At 39.2% G+C, this 14,447-nt stretch overlaps 1 protein-coding gene, 1 long non-coding RNA gene and 1 pseudogene across 2 annotated transcripts in view; 2 read left to right on the top strand and 1 right to left on the bottom strand.

Moving 5' to 3' along the window:
• LUC7L2 (LUC7-like 2 (S. cerevisiae)) overlaps positions 1–5,647 on the top strand; it is a 62,181-nt gene extending 56,534 nt beyond the window's left edge. The window contains 2 exon segments of the mRNA NM_001131056.1: positions 871–1,062; positions 4,627–5,647. Of these exon segments, the coding sequence (NP_001124528.1) occupies positions 871–1,062; positions 4,627–4,804 (370 nt within the window). The 3' untranslated portion in view covers positions 4,805–5,647.
• Positions 2,308–4,919, bottom strand: LOC102153778. The gene is made up of 2 exons (XR_005371252.1): positions 3,796–4,919; positions 2,308–3,380 (listed from the first exon to the last, which is right to left on the bottom strand). It is a non-coding gene; the product is annotated as an uncharacterized LOC102153778 (long non-coding RNA).
• A 4,323-nt stretch (positions 5,648–9,970) lies between the features above and the next one.
• LOC100682750 lies at positions 9,971–11,782 on the top strand (annotated as a pseudogene).
• Positions 11,783–14,447: the final 2,665 nt, after the last annotated feature.

Here is a 14,447-nt window from a genome sequence, read left to right as displayed (position 1 = left end):
CATCAAAGGGTTTTTCTCTTGGCTTCTTCAAAACCGTTTTCCTTTACTGTACTTGTAAACACTTTTTTTCTCATTTCAAATAAAGTTCTCTAAAATGATTTATGTATGTTAGTTTTTTTCTCTCAAAACTAAGTACTGCTTTAATAGAGAACTGTCTTACTGTGTTATTATACTGTGATTAAGCATATTGTGAGCATTCAAACTTACTTTGATGGTCCTATAACCTTTTAAATTCAGACTTAGTGACTTATCCTAGATAATATTCTCCTTCCTGCCTCTCCTCACTTTTATCCATGTCCATCAGATACATACTTTGTTACTAAAGTATACCAAAAATCTTAAAAGTTTAAATGAAATACATATTCATAAATCATCTAGAGAATACAATCCCTGTCATGTAGTAGTGCTGTGGATGTGTGGATTGTTTTCTTAATTTTTGTGATTTTTTTTTTTTTAAGATTTTATTTATTCATGAGAGACACACAGAGAGGCAGAGACACAGGCAGAGGGAGAAGCAGGCTCCATGCAGGGAGCCTGATGTGGGACTTGATCCCAGGACTCCAGGATCACACCCTGGGCCAAAGGCAGGCGCCAAACCGCTGAGCCACCCAAGGATCCCATATTTATGATATTCTTGATTTAAATCTGTACAATATTGATTGACTCTGAAATTAGTGTTTTTTTATTTTGAAATTCTAGTATGTAGTTACTATGTCAGCATCTTATTTTGGTGTAGATTTAGCCAACTAGAAATAGAAATGGCATTAAGTCAGGATGTTGAGAAATCATTTGTCTTAAAAGAAGAGGCTTTAAGTAAAGGAGAAATGCATTGCTGAGAAAGTTAAAAAGTAAAGCAAATGTTTTTTGTAGGTCCAGGTCCAGAGAGCATCGCAGACATCGGTCTCGCTCCATGTCACGGGAACGGAAGAGGAGAACTCGATCCAAATCTCGGGAGAAACGCCATCGCCACAGATCCCGCTCTAGCAGCCGAAGCCGCAGCCGCAGCCACCAGCGAAGTGGGCACAGTTCTAGAGACAGGAGCAGAGAGCGATCCAGGAGGAGGTACTGAGGTGTCCATAAAAGGATATGGAACTACCTTTATGGTTTAGAGTTGGAATACTATTGGTTTGAAACTTGCATCTGGTCACATGTACACATTTGTGAGTGTATAACATTTTTTTCCCTGATTATATGGGTAGTTAAAGAATACACTTAGGAGCCAGAGTAAGAAATTGGAACCAATATGTGCTGCAGAGGTTATTGCTTTTTCTCTGCTCAGTGTATTTTGGAAAAAAAAGTACTTTGTGGGCAATTTTAGGTACCAGTACTCCGTTTTTTCAGTGTGTATTGGCGGATTGGGAGTTCTGAGAAGTCCTTTCATTTAAAGAGTTTAGCTTTGTTTGACTTCCTGTTTTCCAAACCTCTTTGAGCTGGTGCACTTTTTCAGAGCAGACACATTCTGGTATATTGTTTTATCTGCAGCATAGGTATGCATTGCTATATATAGTTAGCTTGGTGGGGTGGATTCAGAATTTGAGATTAGACTTTCTTGGCATGAAAACTTGAAAGGTGCAAGGAGGGCAGATCTAGAGTGTGGTGTGTTGAAGGACCTGAATGTCAGGACAAAGGATTGGAATGTGGTAGAGCCTTAGCACTCACAAGCTCCCAAAACTTCTCAGGTCACAAGGTGGTCCTTAAGCCAGGTTATTTCTATGGAACATGAACCATGCTTATAATTGCTTTTTTCATGTCAATTCTTCTTGAGCATATATGTAATAAACCTTTTTTGAGTGCCTAGCACCTACTAGTCTTAAATTTTCTATCACTTACTCTCCATAAAGCCCATGGTAGAATTCACAGAGTCTTTGGGGGAGGGGGTGGAGGAGAGGGAAGCCTTTCCTTAAAACCACTCATAGGTGGAGTTGTTGAATAGGCTGTCACTAAATATTTTCTTCCTTATATTTTTGCCTTGTTCCAGGTAGTTCTTTTCCCCCCTCCTCCAGCTTTATTGAGGTATGATTGACAAAATTAAAAGATATTTAAGGTGTACATTGTAGTGATTTGAGGTGTGTGTGTGTGTGTGTGTGTGTGTATATACACACACACACACACACACATTATAAGAGGGGTCTCACCAGTGGTTAACACATCCTTCACCTCAGGTGTTTATCCTTTTTTTTTTTTTTTTTTTTTTTGGTGAGAACATTTGTTCCACTCTTGTTAGCAAACTAGTTCAAGTAACATTAATCAGTAAGAATTATATACTTGCTTCTATACTAGGCCTAGTAAAAAAAATAACCCAAGAAGTATACCATAGTTGAGCAACTTTATTCAAGTTAGAACATAAGACTAACATCTTTTAACATATAAAGTGCTACTGTGTACATCCAGAGTAATACAAGAGTTTAGATGAGGGAAATACCAGAGAAATAAAAATGGCTTCAGCTAGTAGGTAAAACCAGGTAGTAAAAAGATATTTGAGATGGACTGAATATCACAGATCAATGTAGAAATTTTCCCCTGTGGTTTACCTGAACTGTATATTTTAAGAGTCACCCTACTGGTTGATGGAAGGCCTAGAGAGTTTGTTTTGTGAACCTGCCCACTGGTCATTGTTTCTGGTATCTGTGAACTCTTAAATGTCTTTATTAAATGGGGGTGGGGATGGAAGGGAGGGGCATGTCTCCTCACCGGGGATTGTGTTATCCTAGTCCCTAATGATTCCTGCATTTTTGAAGTTGTATAGGACAGTTTTTCATTATCCTACATGACACCCTTAATATTTTCAGCATGTTCATAAACAGGTTTATTTTTGTATAACTATTAAAAGTTTTTGCTTTTCTCAAGAGCACTTCTAATCTCGGCAACTTATTCTTTATCAAAGCAATCTTCTGTGTTTTTACCAAAAATTAGCAGCCAATTGCTAAATATTTGAGTTTAAATTTCAAGGTAAAGGTCCAAGTTACAAGTCTTATTACTATATGCTTTTCCCCAACTGTGAAATGCTGGTCTGATATAATTCTGTTGGTGACATTTCCTTGGCAACAGCTATCTTAATAAATGAGGACTTACTTGCATTTTTCTACTTCCTGGTCTGTTCAAACACCTAGTGCAGACTTGAGAGACTACTTGGGTTCAGTGGCCTTTGGCCAAGGATCATTATCCTGTCCTTCCCCATCTTTGAAGTACCTATGTTATCAGGATTAGTGGTAATTTGATTGACATAGTGTAAGTAAACTGCTTATGGATGGGATGTTGTAATCTCTCACAAAATCCTAGTTGATGCTCATCTCATGGTTATTTTCCAGTTAGTACTGACCTGAGACTTACCTGCAACTGTGTCCTTAATTCTTAGGCATCATCTCTCTCCATATTCCATTCTTAGAAAGATTTTGGAGAGGATTAGTATAACCAGATATGCACTGTGACTCCCCCCCCACACACACACATCTTTTGAAAAATCATGCTTATTAAAAAACAAGTAGAATACTCAAAGTTGACAATTTTGGTTTAATCTATACTCAGTTTTAGAAATAAAGTTGAGAAAGTTTTTTCCTGCCTTAGAAGTTCAAAGTATTACTTGACCTGTGTTCAGAATTAGGATCTGAGGCCTGGTTAAGTGAGATGATTATATAAAAAGTACTATGTCACCTTTAAGAACCAAATAAATGTACTATATATTACAGATTCAGATTCATTCTAGATGTTGAAAGTATAGATTTTATATTCTGATCCCATAATATCCTTTGCTTTTCCTTCTGATTGAATCTCTGATATGAGCTTGTTATCACTTACCTTTCTTAATGAAATTGAGTATGGGAATGGAGAGATGATATGAAGAAACCATTATGGTTAATCAGGATATAGGATGATCATCTTTCTGTGTCTTCCATTCTTATTTTGGTTGAATAAGCTCACTCAGGAAGAATAAAGAAGATTGCAAAAATAATAAAGGGTTATTTAAAGCCATGTCATTGATTAGTTCTCTTATCCAAGTCAAGTATTGGCAAACTGTTGCCTGCAGGCCAATCTGGCCTCATAACCTGTTCTTTGAATAGCTAGGGAGCTATGGGTGGTTTTTACATTGTTAAAGGGTTGATAAAAAGAAAAGGAAGAAGAATACCCCCTAAAATAATTGAATCTCTGGCCAGACAGCAAAGAGAAAAAGGTCTGCTGACCCCCCATTCTACATCCTTAGTTTCTACCCAATTTGGAACCTCTATTTTGTTTTTTAAAAAATTAGTTAACACTTTGATTTTTTTTAAGGTATTGTCTCTATACTATTTTTATGTTTGCCATTAATTGGAAACCTTTTGCCATTAATGGCAAATATGTTTGCCATTAATTGGAAAACCTTTATGATTGCCTCAGATAATGAGAATATCCTCCATTAAGTCATTATTTTAGCTTATGGTTTCTGACCCTTAGCTGTTTGTTTTCACCCATCTCCCTTGTCAGAATGGGTAGGTAGTGAGTGCTCTTTTCGGTCAGAAAACTGGCTCCTCTTGTCTTTCTTGGATGTATTCTGTATAACTTCAGCTATCAGTACCTTAATATTTATCCGATTCTTTCATTTGGATATTGGGTTTCCCAACACATTTTGCTCCTCAAATTAATATTTTTCAGATCCTCAAAAGAAAGATTCAGAGACCAAGACTTAGCATCACGTGACAGAGACAGGAATTCAAGAGACAGATCACCTCGTGACAGAGATCGAAAAGATAAGAAGCGGTCCTATGAGAGCGCTAATGGCAGATCAGAAGACAGGAGGAGCTCTGAAGAGCGCGAAGCAGGGGAGATATAATTAGCTGTGTACATATCCTCAATCCTTAAGCTTCCTATGGAGTTACATACTATTGTTTAGTTTACAGCTGTTGGGAGTAACAGTGAGAAGTTCCAGACTCCGATCCAAATAGGCTAGATGCACAGTATCTAACTTGATCTGAACTGAACTTGTTTCCCTGATGAAGCCTAAAAACTACATCCATAGTTTCTGGTGAACCTGTAATGCAATTCTGAAAGTACAGTTTTATATAATAAGATGCCGATATCTTTATTCTTTCTAGTAGGAGTGATAGTGAACGAATTGTGTTGCTTGCCTTGGGATTTTTTGAACATTTGTAAAATGCTGTCTTCCTTTCTAGTCCACAAACAACAGCTTTCAGAATTTTTCTTTTTAATTCTTCTTCCTCTGACTTTTGTATCCCCTAATACCTCCACCCTCTAATTATAAGAGAAAGGGGGAGCAGGGAAGCAATATAACTTCTGTTCTAAGGTTCTGTTCTCATTTATTACTAGCTGATTACAGAGCATTTATACTGGAAAGTGTGCTGGAGAAATTTAAATACTGAGAGGTTTTGTTTTGTTTTACGGTGCCTATTTAGAGTTGGAAGTTGAACAGCTGTTGCATTACATACTTTGCTTTTTTATTGAAATTTTGAAATCAAACATGTCTTGATTTTTCTGTTCTATTGCTATGTTCAGGATGTTTTGGAAAGGGGGGTGGGGGCAGGGACTCTTTCATAAGCACTTGTTTTATTTTGTGTGTGTGGAGTATAAAGGTTACAACCTTATTGTAAAAAATAATAAAATGAAACAATCACCACCACCGTCATTAAACTGTAACTTGTCTAGTAAATTGTCACTAGAACTATTTGCTGTGGGCATTTCTTCTATTCTGTTATATCATTATTAGTGCCTTACCGTGCAAGGCACCAAAGGAAATAAAACATATACTTGCCAAGATGAACTGTTGGTCCACTTGGGCCCCTTGCTGACTGTACTCTAGCCTCTTCAGGACTGTAACAATTGCTGTGGAAGAAGGACTAGACCTGCAAAAGCAATGGGGTTTTTCTGGGCTTTTTTTTTCATTCAGCAAACATGGTGTGATAACACTTTCTCCACTGAAGAGCTATGTACTTACTAGTCATTTTATACCAGTGATTTTAAACAGTAGTTGGCAGGTATCACACTTGTGATTCTAGAAAATCTAGTAACAAATATTTCGTGTCTGTGTTACAGTAAACTAACCTCCCCTCACCTTCCAAGAGTTGTCTTTGGTCCCGAGTGTGACAAATTTAGTATGACTCAGGTACGTGGGCCACAGAGGTAAATAATTCTGAGTGGCAAATTTACATCTAAAAGGACACTCACTAAGTTTACTAAGTTGTGCATCAATAACTGAAGGTCTTGCCGTATTTAGTTCCACACACTCCAGTTTATGCAGAGTTTAATCTGAGACCCATCTCCCTTAGTGGCCCACTTTCTTTTAATCTTGGTTTCTGAAAAATTATTTTGTATCTATCTACTTTGGATGTAATACCTTGGGGTATGGAGTAAGATCAAACAGGTTGAGCTGGTATGTGCAAGAAGACTGACCAAACTCTAAAACATTGGGAAATGTTTTTAGCATTGTTTAAGTGAAGCTTATACTTCTCTGCCTAATTGTATAAATGTTTATTAGCTGTTAATGCAGTTCTCATTTGTAGGTAGTACAGGCTACATGACCATCCACAGGTCAGCAGTAGCCAGTGAAGGACATCACTTGGGGTTAGGCTACCATGTTAGATAACTTCAGCTGCCTGGCTCTCTAACAATCCCATCTTAAAAATCCTTTTAGAACAATTTTGTTGCTTAGGTACTTCTAGTATTTGGAATGAACAATCTACACTTTTAATCATTCTTAAGCCAGGGCAGCTACTCTGAATTAGAATAACCCTAAAATCTCATTATTCTTTAGAAGGTCAGTACCACATCCTCCATACTGAGAAGGACCTTAAGACTAAAATAACAATCAAACCTGTCTATATACTATTTACACACAGTTTTATGCAACTTATTGACAGAGGCAATTGGGTGGGTGGATAGATGATCCAGGGCACTGGGCAGCTGTCTTCTACCCCTATTTTCTAAGCCATACTTTCAGCTATCTGGACCTTAATCCTCCCAATTTTTTGGAGCAAGGAACACGATGATGAGGTCACAGTTATCTAAAGTGTGGAGGGGAAAGATGGCAGCAGAAGACCCTAGGCTTGCCTCATCCCACAAATAGAACTATTCAGTTATCCTAGATACCTCAGAAATCAACCTCAAGACTGGCGGAATAAATCCCACAACTAAAACCAAAGGTAGGAGACATAGAGATGGAGTTTGGGGAGAAATGGATCCTGCCTGCTGCAGAGAGGAGGGAGCCCAGGTTATGCAGAAGGTTGAGAGAGACAAAAGAACATGGAACGCAAAAGGAAAACGTTTCCTCAGAACCATTGGTTTGGAAAACTCACTTTCTTGAGTTCTTGGAACCAGTAAGACTTAAAGCCAGAAGTTGTGTTAGCAGGTGGGGCTCTGAGAGCGTTCAGTCTGGAGGCATTGCAGCTTCTTTTGGAAAGAAGGCAGACAACCTGAGGACAGACACTGTGGAAACAGCGATCCGAAGAGTTTGAACCGGTGGAACCCAGCAGGGAGATTATTTTATCTTCTCACAGTGTGACCGAAGACAGCATTCACAGAGCTATCTCTCCAAGAGTAGAGAAGCTGGCCGGCCCTTGCCCGCTCACACCCCTCAGTATAAACACCTGCAGGAACCAGTGCAGCACCTACACTGATTGCCTAACTTGCCCCACACCCCTGTGCTTCAGTAGAACTGCTCTTCTCAATCAAGCCTGCTTTAGTCCAAGTGGAGCGGGCCCCCCTTATCCAGAAGACCAGCACAACCCCCTGTCCATACCATGTCTCCCAACCAGTTTTACAGGGCCTCATTTCCAGTGAAGGTGGTGACAAGTTTCATCTCACAAGCTGATCAAAGTACACCTAAAACTCACCAACCAAAACATTCAGGCCAGGGGCCAAACACTGCCCACAGCAGGCAAAGAGAACTTCTGCAGACAAAGAGCCTAAAGGAAGGAGGAGCCAGAACACAAAAGTACAAAACACAGCACTGTGTGAAACACCAGGCCCTGGGCACTACGTGAATTCTTTATAAGGCCATTACTTTCAGGAGTAAGAGACATAATTGGCGAACCCAGAGAACCAGGCAGGGACTTAGAGAAAATGAGAAGGCAGATGAATTTATCCCAAATCAAAGAACAAGGCAAGGTCATGACCAGAGACCTCTAAGTGTAAAAGAAGTAACATGCCTGATGAAGAATTTAAACCAGGGATCATAAGGATATTCACTGGGATTGAGCTGGAAGACATCAGTGAGACCCTTAACACAGGAGTTAAAAAAGAATAAAAGATGAGTGCAATAAATGAGATTAGAAGCATGCATGATTTAATGAACAGGCTGGAAAAAGAGCAACAAATCAATGATTTCAAGTAATAGCTGAACAAGAGAGAAATTTTACAAAACAAATTCTACAAGACTTAGGGAACTTCTTGTCTCCATCAAATGTAATAACATTCATATTATAGAAGTCCCAGAAGAAGAGACAGGGATGCCTGGGTGGTTCAGTGGTTGACTGTCTGCCTTCGGCTCAGGGTGTTGATCCCAGGGTCCTGGGATCGAGTCCTGCACTGGGCTCCCCGTGGGGAGCCTGCTTCCCTTTGCCTATGTCTCAGCCTCTCTCATGAATAAATAAAATATTTTAAAAGAGAGAGAGAAGGGGACACAAAACTTGTAGTAGCTGAAAAATTTCCTACTCTGGGGAAGGAGTCAGACATCTTGTTACAGGAGACACACAAAACACCCATCAAAATCAACAGAAGCTGGCCAACACCAAGACATTGTAATTAAATTTGCAAAATATACTGATAAAATCTTAAAAGCACCAAGACAAAATAAATCCATTACTTACAAGGGAAAACCCATAGGCTATCAGGTTTTTCATCAGTCAGTCTCCAAGCTGGAAGGGAAGGCATGATCTGCTCCCAAGTGCTAAAAGGGGAAAATGCAGCCATCAATACTCTACCCAGCAAAGCTAGCATTCAAAATGAGAAATAAAGCATTTCCCAGACAAAAATTAAGGTTCATGACCATTAAACCAACCCTGCAAGAAATACTAAAGGAGACTCTTTTTTAAATTTTTTTTTATTTATTTATGATAGTCACAGAGAGAGAGAGGCAGAGACACAGGCAGAGGGAGAAGCAGGCTCCATGCACCGGGAGCCCGACGTGGGACTCGATCCCGCGTCTCCAGGATCGCGCCCTGGGCCAAAGGCAGGCGCCAAACCGCTGCGCCACCCAGGGATCCCTAAAGGAGACTCTATAGAAGAGATCTAAAGTAACTGTGGAGGTAGGAAACAAAAGCGTGAAAGTGACTTTCTATTAAAATCTTTCAAGGAACTCACAAAAGATGCAAAGTATGACAACATATACTAAAATGTGGGGCAGGATAGGAGTCTAGCATGGGTTTAAACAGGCAGCCATCAACTTAATATGTATTAGACTGCTATATGCAAAAGAGGTTATATACAACCCTAATGGTAACCATAAATCATAATATAAATATGGAAAGGAGAAATTCAGACTGCTCAAGAAAACCAGCAAAGCATGAAAAAAAAAAAGTATCAGGAAATCCCATAAACCACCACAAAACAAAGTGACAATAAATGCTTGTCAATAATTACTTTGAATACAAATGGACTAAATGCTCCAATCATAAGACATAGGGTGACTGAATGGATAAAAAAACAAAAGACCCATCCAAATGTTGCCTACAAGAGACTTAAAAACATTTTAAGATTTTACTTTGAAGTAATCTCCACACCCAACAGTGGGCTTAAACTCACAACCCCAAGATCAAGAGTTTCATGCTCCACCGACTGAGCCAGCCACGTGCCCCAAGAGACTCTTAGACCTAAAGACACCTGCAGGTTCAGAGTTAGGGGATGGGGGATCTGGTGTGCATAGGTGCTAGGAGTACACAGCTCCAGGTCCAGTCTGGGCAGTGTACAAGTTGCTGCGGCTCAAAGAGGCATGGCCAAACTGCTTGAATATCTGCATTTCAGTTTCTGTGCTTACTGAAAGTTTTAATTCATCATTGATAATCTGTCATCAGAAGAAATTCAGCTCAGAGCCCACCAAGTTATTGATGAGTTTCTGGAAAGTACCAGGAGAGTCCTGGTATTGAGTCTTAGGATACAGGAATCAAGATTATCACTATGCTGGATGAACAAGGGGAACTAAACCGCATAGAAGGCATGAACCAAATAAAGATAATGAGAGAAGCAGAGAAGACTTTAATGGAACTCAGCAAGTTCTGTGGCCTTTGTGTCTGCTCCCTTAGTAGGACAAAGAACTTTGAATCTGGTAAGGCCTACAAGGCAACATGTGGAGATGATGGAGACAACTCTTCTAGAATATTAATAATGAATATATTCTAGTAATTGAATATATAAGCAGCCAGCCAAGCGACAATCAGCCTCAACAACCAACCTCTGGAGCAGCTGGTGGTGGATACATTACTTATAACTAATGATGCCAGAGAAGATGAGATGGAAGAGAACCTGACTCAAATGGGTAGTATCTTAGGAAACCTAAAAAACATGGTCCTGAATTAGTCAATGAGATTTACACTCAAAATGAACGTGTAGACTGGATCACAGAAAAGGCTGACACCAACAAAGACTGTCTTGATGTTGCCAATGCCAGAGCAAAGAAACTCGTTGACAGCTAAAGCTGCTGCTGTATTTCTTTATCCTGTATTCACTTCTGTAGCTCCTCCTTCAAAGTCATTACAGAGTTTGACAGTTTGGTTTCATGCTCTTCTAAATCAGGAGACAATGTGCAAGAAGGGCCAGGAGTACTGATCCGCTATTTTTTTTAGATTCCCTTTCCCTTGAAGGTATACTACCGCCCAGACTTCCTTGTAATATTTTTTTTTCTTGGTTCATATTCTTCCTCCACATTTACGTTAGCAGGTTCTTTTGTTTACAAGATTTGGAAGCATTGCCAAAGACAGCCATGAAGAAGAAGGCTGGAGACGGGTGGAGTGCGAAGAGAGGCAAAAAATAAGAGGTTGTTACCTCAGTAAACAAGTAAACAGTAAAAAAAGTAAAGTTCTTGCAGGCCACAAAGCAAAAGTTGCATAGCCACAGTAAAGATCTAGTTGGGTTTTTTTTTTTTTTTTAATATTTTATTTATTCATGAGAGACACAGAGAGAGGGAGAGGGGCAGAGACACAGGCAGAGGGAGAAGCAGGCTCCATGCAAGGACTCAATCCCAGGGCTCCAGGACCTCGCCCTGAGCTGAAGGCAGGCGCTAAACCACTGAGCCACCCAGGGACTCCCAAGTTTAGTTTTTAATTTAAGTTGCAGTTATTGCCAATTTAGGCTAATACTTGGTTTCAGAACTCTTATACACAATATTTTCGTTATAGGACACAACCTGACCACCTTTGCTCCAAAAAGAATTTTCTCAAAGTGAGCTCAGTTTCTGAATTTTGGTGATTTGTGTATGTACATAGTAATCCCATTTCATATTGCACCATATAGGAACACTTTGTATAAATGAACGGCTTTTTTCTATTCACAATAGTAGTATCATGGTCCTATTACATGCCTATTAGCCTGGTAAATTTGTCAGTCTTTGAAGAAAAAAAATATGTAAATATGTATTGTAACATGAGAGCTTATAAAGCAGGGCTTAACATTTTTTGGAAAAGTTTGACAAAGTATACTGTGTGAATTCAGATTTACCTCAATGCCAAGAATTATGTTTAGACAGGAAAAAAGAAACTTGTTTTGATCTCAGGTAGAAAAATAGGTTGCTTTGAGTTTTTTGTAACTTTAGACTTTAAAAAAGCTAGAATTTACTCCGTTTAACTAAAAGTGATTTGGAAAATTATGCCTTTGGTTTAATTATTAATGATTTCATTATCATTCAATTAGACTAGTGGATTGAATTATGTCCAGAATCACATTTATTTAGATCCTGAACAGTGTTTTAAGAATCTCATTGGTACTTGTCACCTTTATTTAAGAACTAGTGTCTGCACACTTCACAGCTATTGATGTGGGTTCACTTGACCAATAACCATTGCCTGATCTTTACCATTAAATTTTAGAACTTAAAAAAAAAAAAAATGGAGAGAACGGAGAAACATTTATCATTCAAGTGGGTGTCAAAAGAAAGCAGGAGTAGCAATATTTATATTGGACAAACTGGACTTTATTTTTTTTTTTTTAAAGATTTTATTTATTTATTCATGATAGTCACAGAGAGAGAGAGAGAGGCAGAGACACAGGCAGAGGGAGAAGCAGGCTCCACGCACCGGAGCCCGATGTGGGATTCGATCCCGGGTCTCCAGGATCGCGCCCTGGGTCAAAGGCAGGCGCCAAACCGCTGCGCCACCCAGGGATCCCGACAAACTGGACTTTAAAACAAAGACTGATAAACGAATTCAGTGAAGTCACAGGACACAAAAATCAGCGTACAGAAATCTATTACATTTCTGTACACCTACAACAAAGAAGCAGAAATAGAAGGAATCTCATTTATATTTGTACCAAAAATAGTAAGATACCTAGGAATAAACAACCAAAGAGGTGAAAGACTCTCAAAACCATAAAATACCAATAAAAGAAATTGAGGCTAACACAAAGAAATGGAGAGACATTCCATGCCTATAGATTGGAACAAATATTGTTAAAATGCCTATATTACCCAAAGCAATCTACACATTTAATGCAATCCCTATCAAAATACCAACAGCATTTTTCATGAAACTAGAACAAACAATGCTAAAATTTGTATAGAACCACAAAAGACCTTGAATAGCCAAAACAGTCATAAGAAGAACAAAGCCAGAAGCATCAGAATTCTGGACTTTGAGTTGTATTAGAAAGTTGTAGTAATCAAACAGTATGGTGCTGGCATAAAAATAGACATATAGATCAATAGAATAGAAAACCCAGATATAAGCCCACAATTATATGGTCAGTTAATCTTAGACAAAGGAGGCAAGGATATCCAATGGAGAAAAAAACATCTCTTCAACAGATGGTGTTGGGAAAACTAGAGAGCAACATGCAAAATAATGAAACTGGACCACATTCTTCTATCTTACAGAAAAACTCAAAATCCATTAAAGACCTAAATGTGAGACCTGAAACCATAAAAAGCCTAGCAGTAATCTCTCAGACATTGGCCATAGCAGTGTTTATCTAGAGAGGTCTCCTGAGGCAAAGAAAAACAAAAAAACAAACTATTGAGACTACATCAAAATTAAAAGCTGCACAGCCAAGGAAACAGAACAAAAAGACTACTGAATGGGAGAAGATATTTGCAAATGACCTGTCCAGTAAGGTGTTAGTATCCAAAATGTATAAATAACTTCTTTAATTCCACACCCCAAAAATAAATAATCCAATTTAAAAATGGGCAAAAGACATGAACAGGCATTTCTTCAAAGACCATTTCTCTCCAAAGATGGCCAGCAGACACATGAAAAGATGCTGAACATCACTCATTATCAAGGAAATGCAAGTCACAACTACAAGGAGATGTCACCTCACACCTGTCAGAATGGGTAAAGTCAACAACACAGGAAACAAGTGTTGGTGAGGGTGTGGAGAAAAAGGAATCCTCTTGCACTGTTGATAGGAATGCAGACTGATGCACTGTGGAAAAGTGCACCGTATGGAAGTTCCTCAAGAAGTTAAAAATAAAACTATCCCAGGATCCAGCAGTCGCACTGCTGTGTATTTTCCCAGAGAATACAAGTACACTAACTCAAATGGACACATGTAGTCAGTGCCTATTGGGAGCATTATGTACTACATTGGCCAAATTATGGAAACAGCCCAGGTGTCCATAGATTGGCAGATCAAGAAAATGTGATACAATGGAATAGTACTCAGCCATAAAAAATAATGAAATCTTGCCATTTGCAACAACATGGATGGATCCAGAGTATAATGCTAATAAGTTAAGTCAGTCCAGGACGAGTACCGTATGATTTCACTCATGTAGAATTTAAGGAAAAACAAGCAACAGGATAAACGGGATAGGGCAGCGTGGGGGTGGGGTGGGGGTAGGGGGTAGGGGTGGCAAACCAAGAAATAGACTTATAACTGTAGAGAACAAACTGATGGTTACCAGAAGGGGGGTGGGGAATGGTTTAAATAGGTGAGGGGGTTAAGGAGTACCCTTGTGAGAAGCACCAGCTGATGTATTGGCATGTTGAGTCACTATGTTACACACCTGAAACTGATATTATGTTGTATGTTGACTGGAATTTTAAGATTTACTTACCTTAGAGCGAGTAGGGATGGAGGGGCAGAGAGAGAAGGAGACTCTTAAGCAGATTCCTTAATGAGTGCAGAGCCCGACAAGGAGCTTGACCTCACAACCCTGAGATCACCATCTGAGCCGAAACCAAGAGTCAGACACCTAACTGACTGCACCACCCAGGTGCCCCTGGAATTTTTTGTTTAAGATTTACATATTTTAGAGACAGCATGCATAGGAGGGAGGGGGAGAGGAAGAGAAAGACTGCAAGCCGACTCCA

This window comes from Canis lupus, chromosome 16 (genome assembly GCF_011100685.1).
Source record: "Canis lupus familiaris isolate Mischka breed German Shepherd chromosome 16, alternate assembly UU_Cfam_GSD_1.0, whole genome shotgun sequence".
Taxonomy (NCBI): domain Eukaryota; kingdom Metazoa; phylum Chordata; class Mammalia; order Carnivora; family Canidae; genus Canis; species Canis lupus.
The sequence above is the reverse complement of the archived record's forward strand: the minus strand, read 5'-3'. Positions and strand labels throughout refer to the sequence as shown.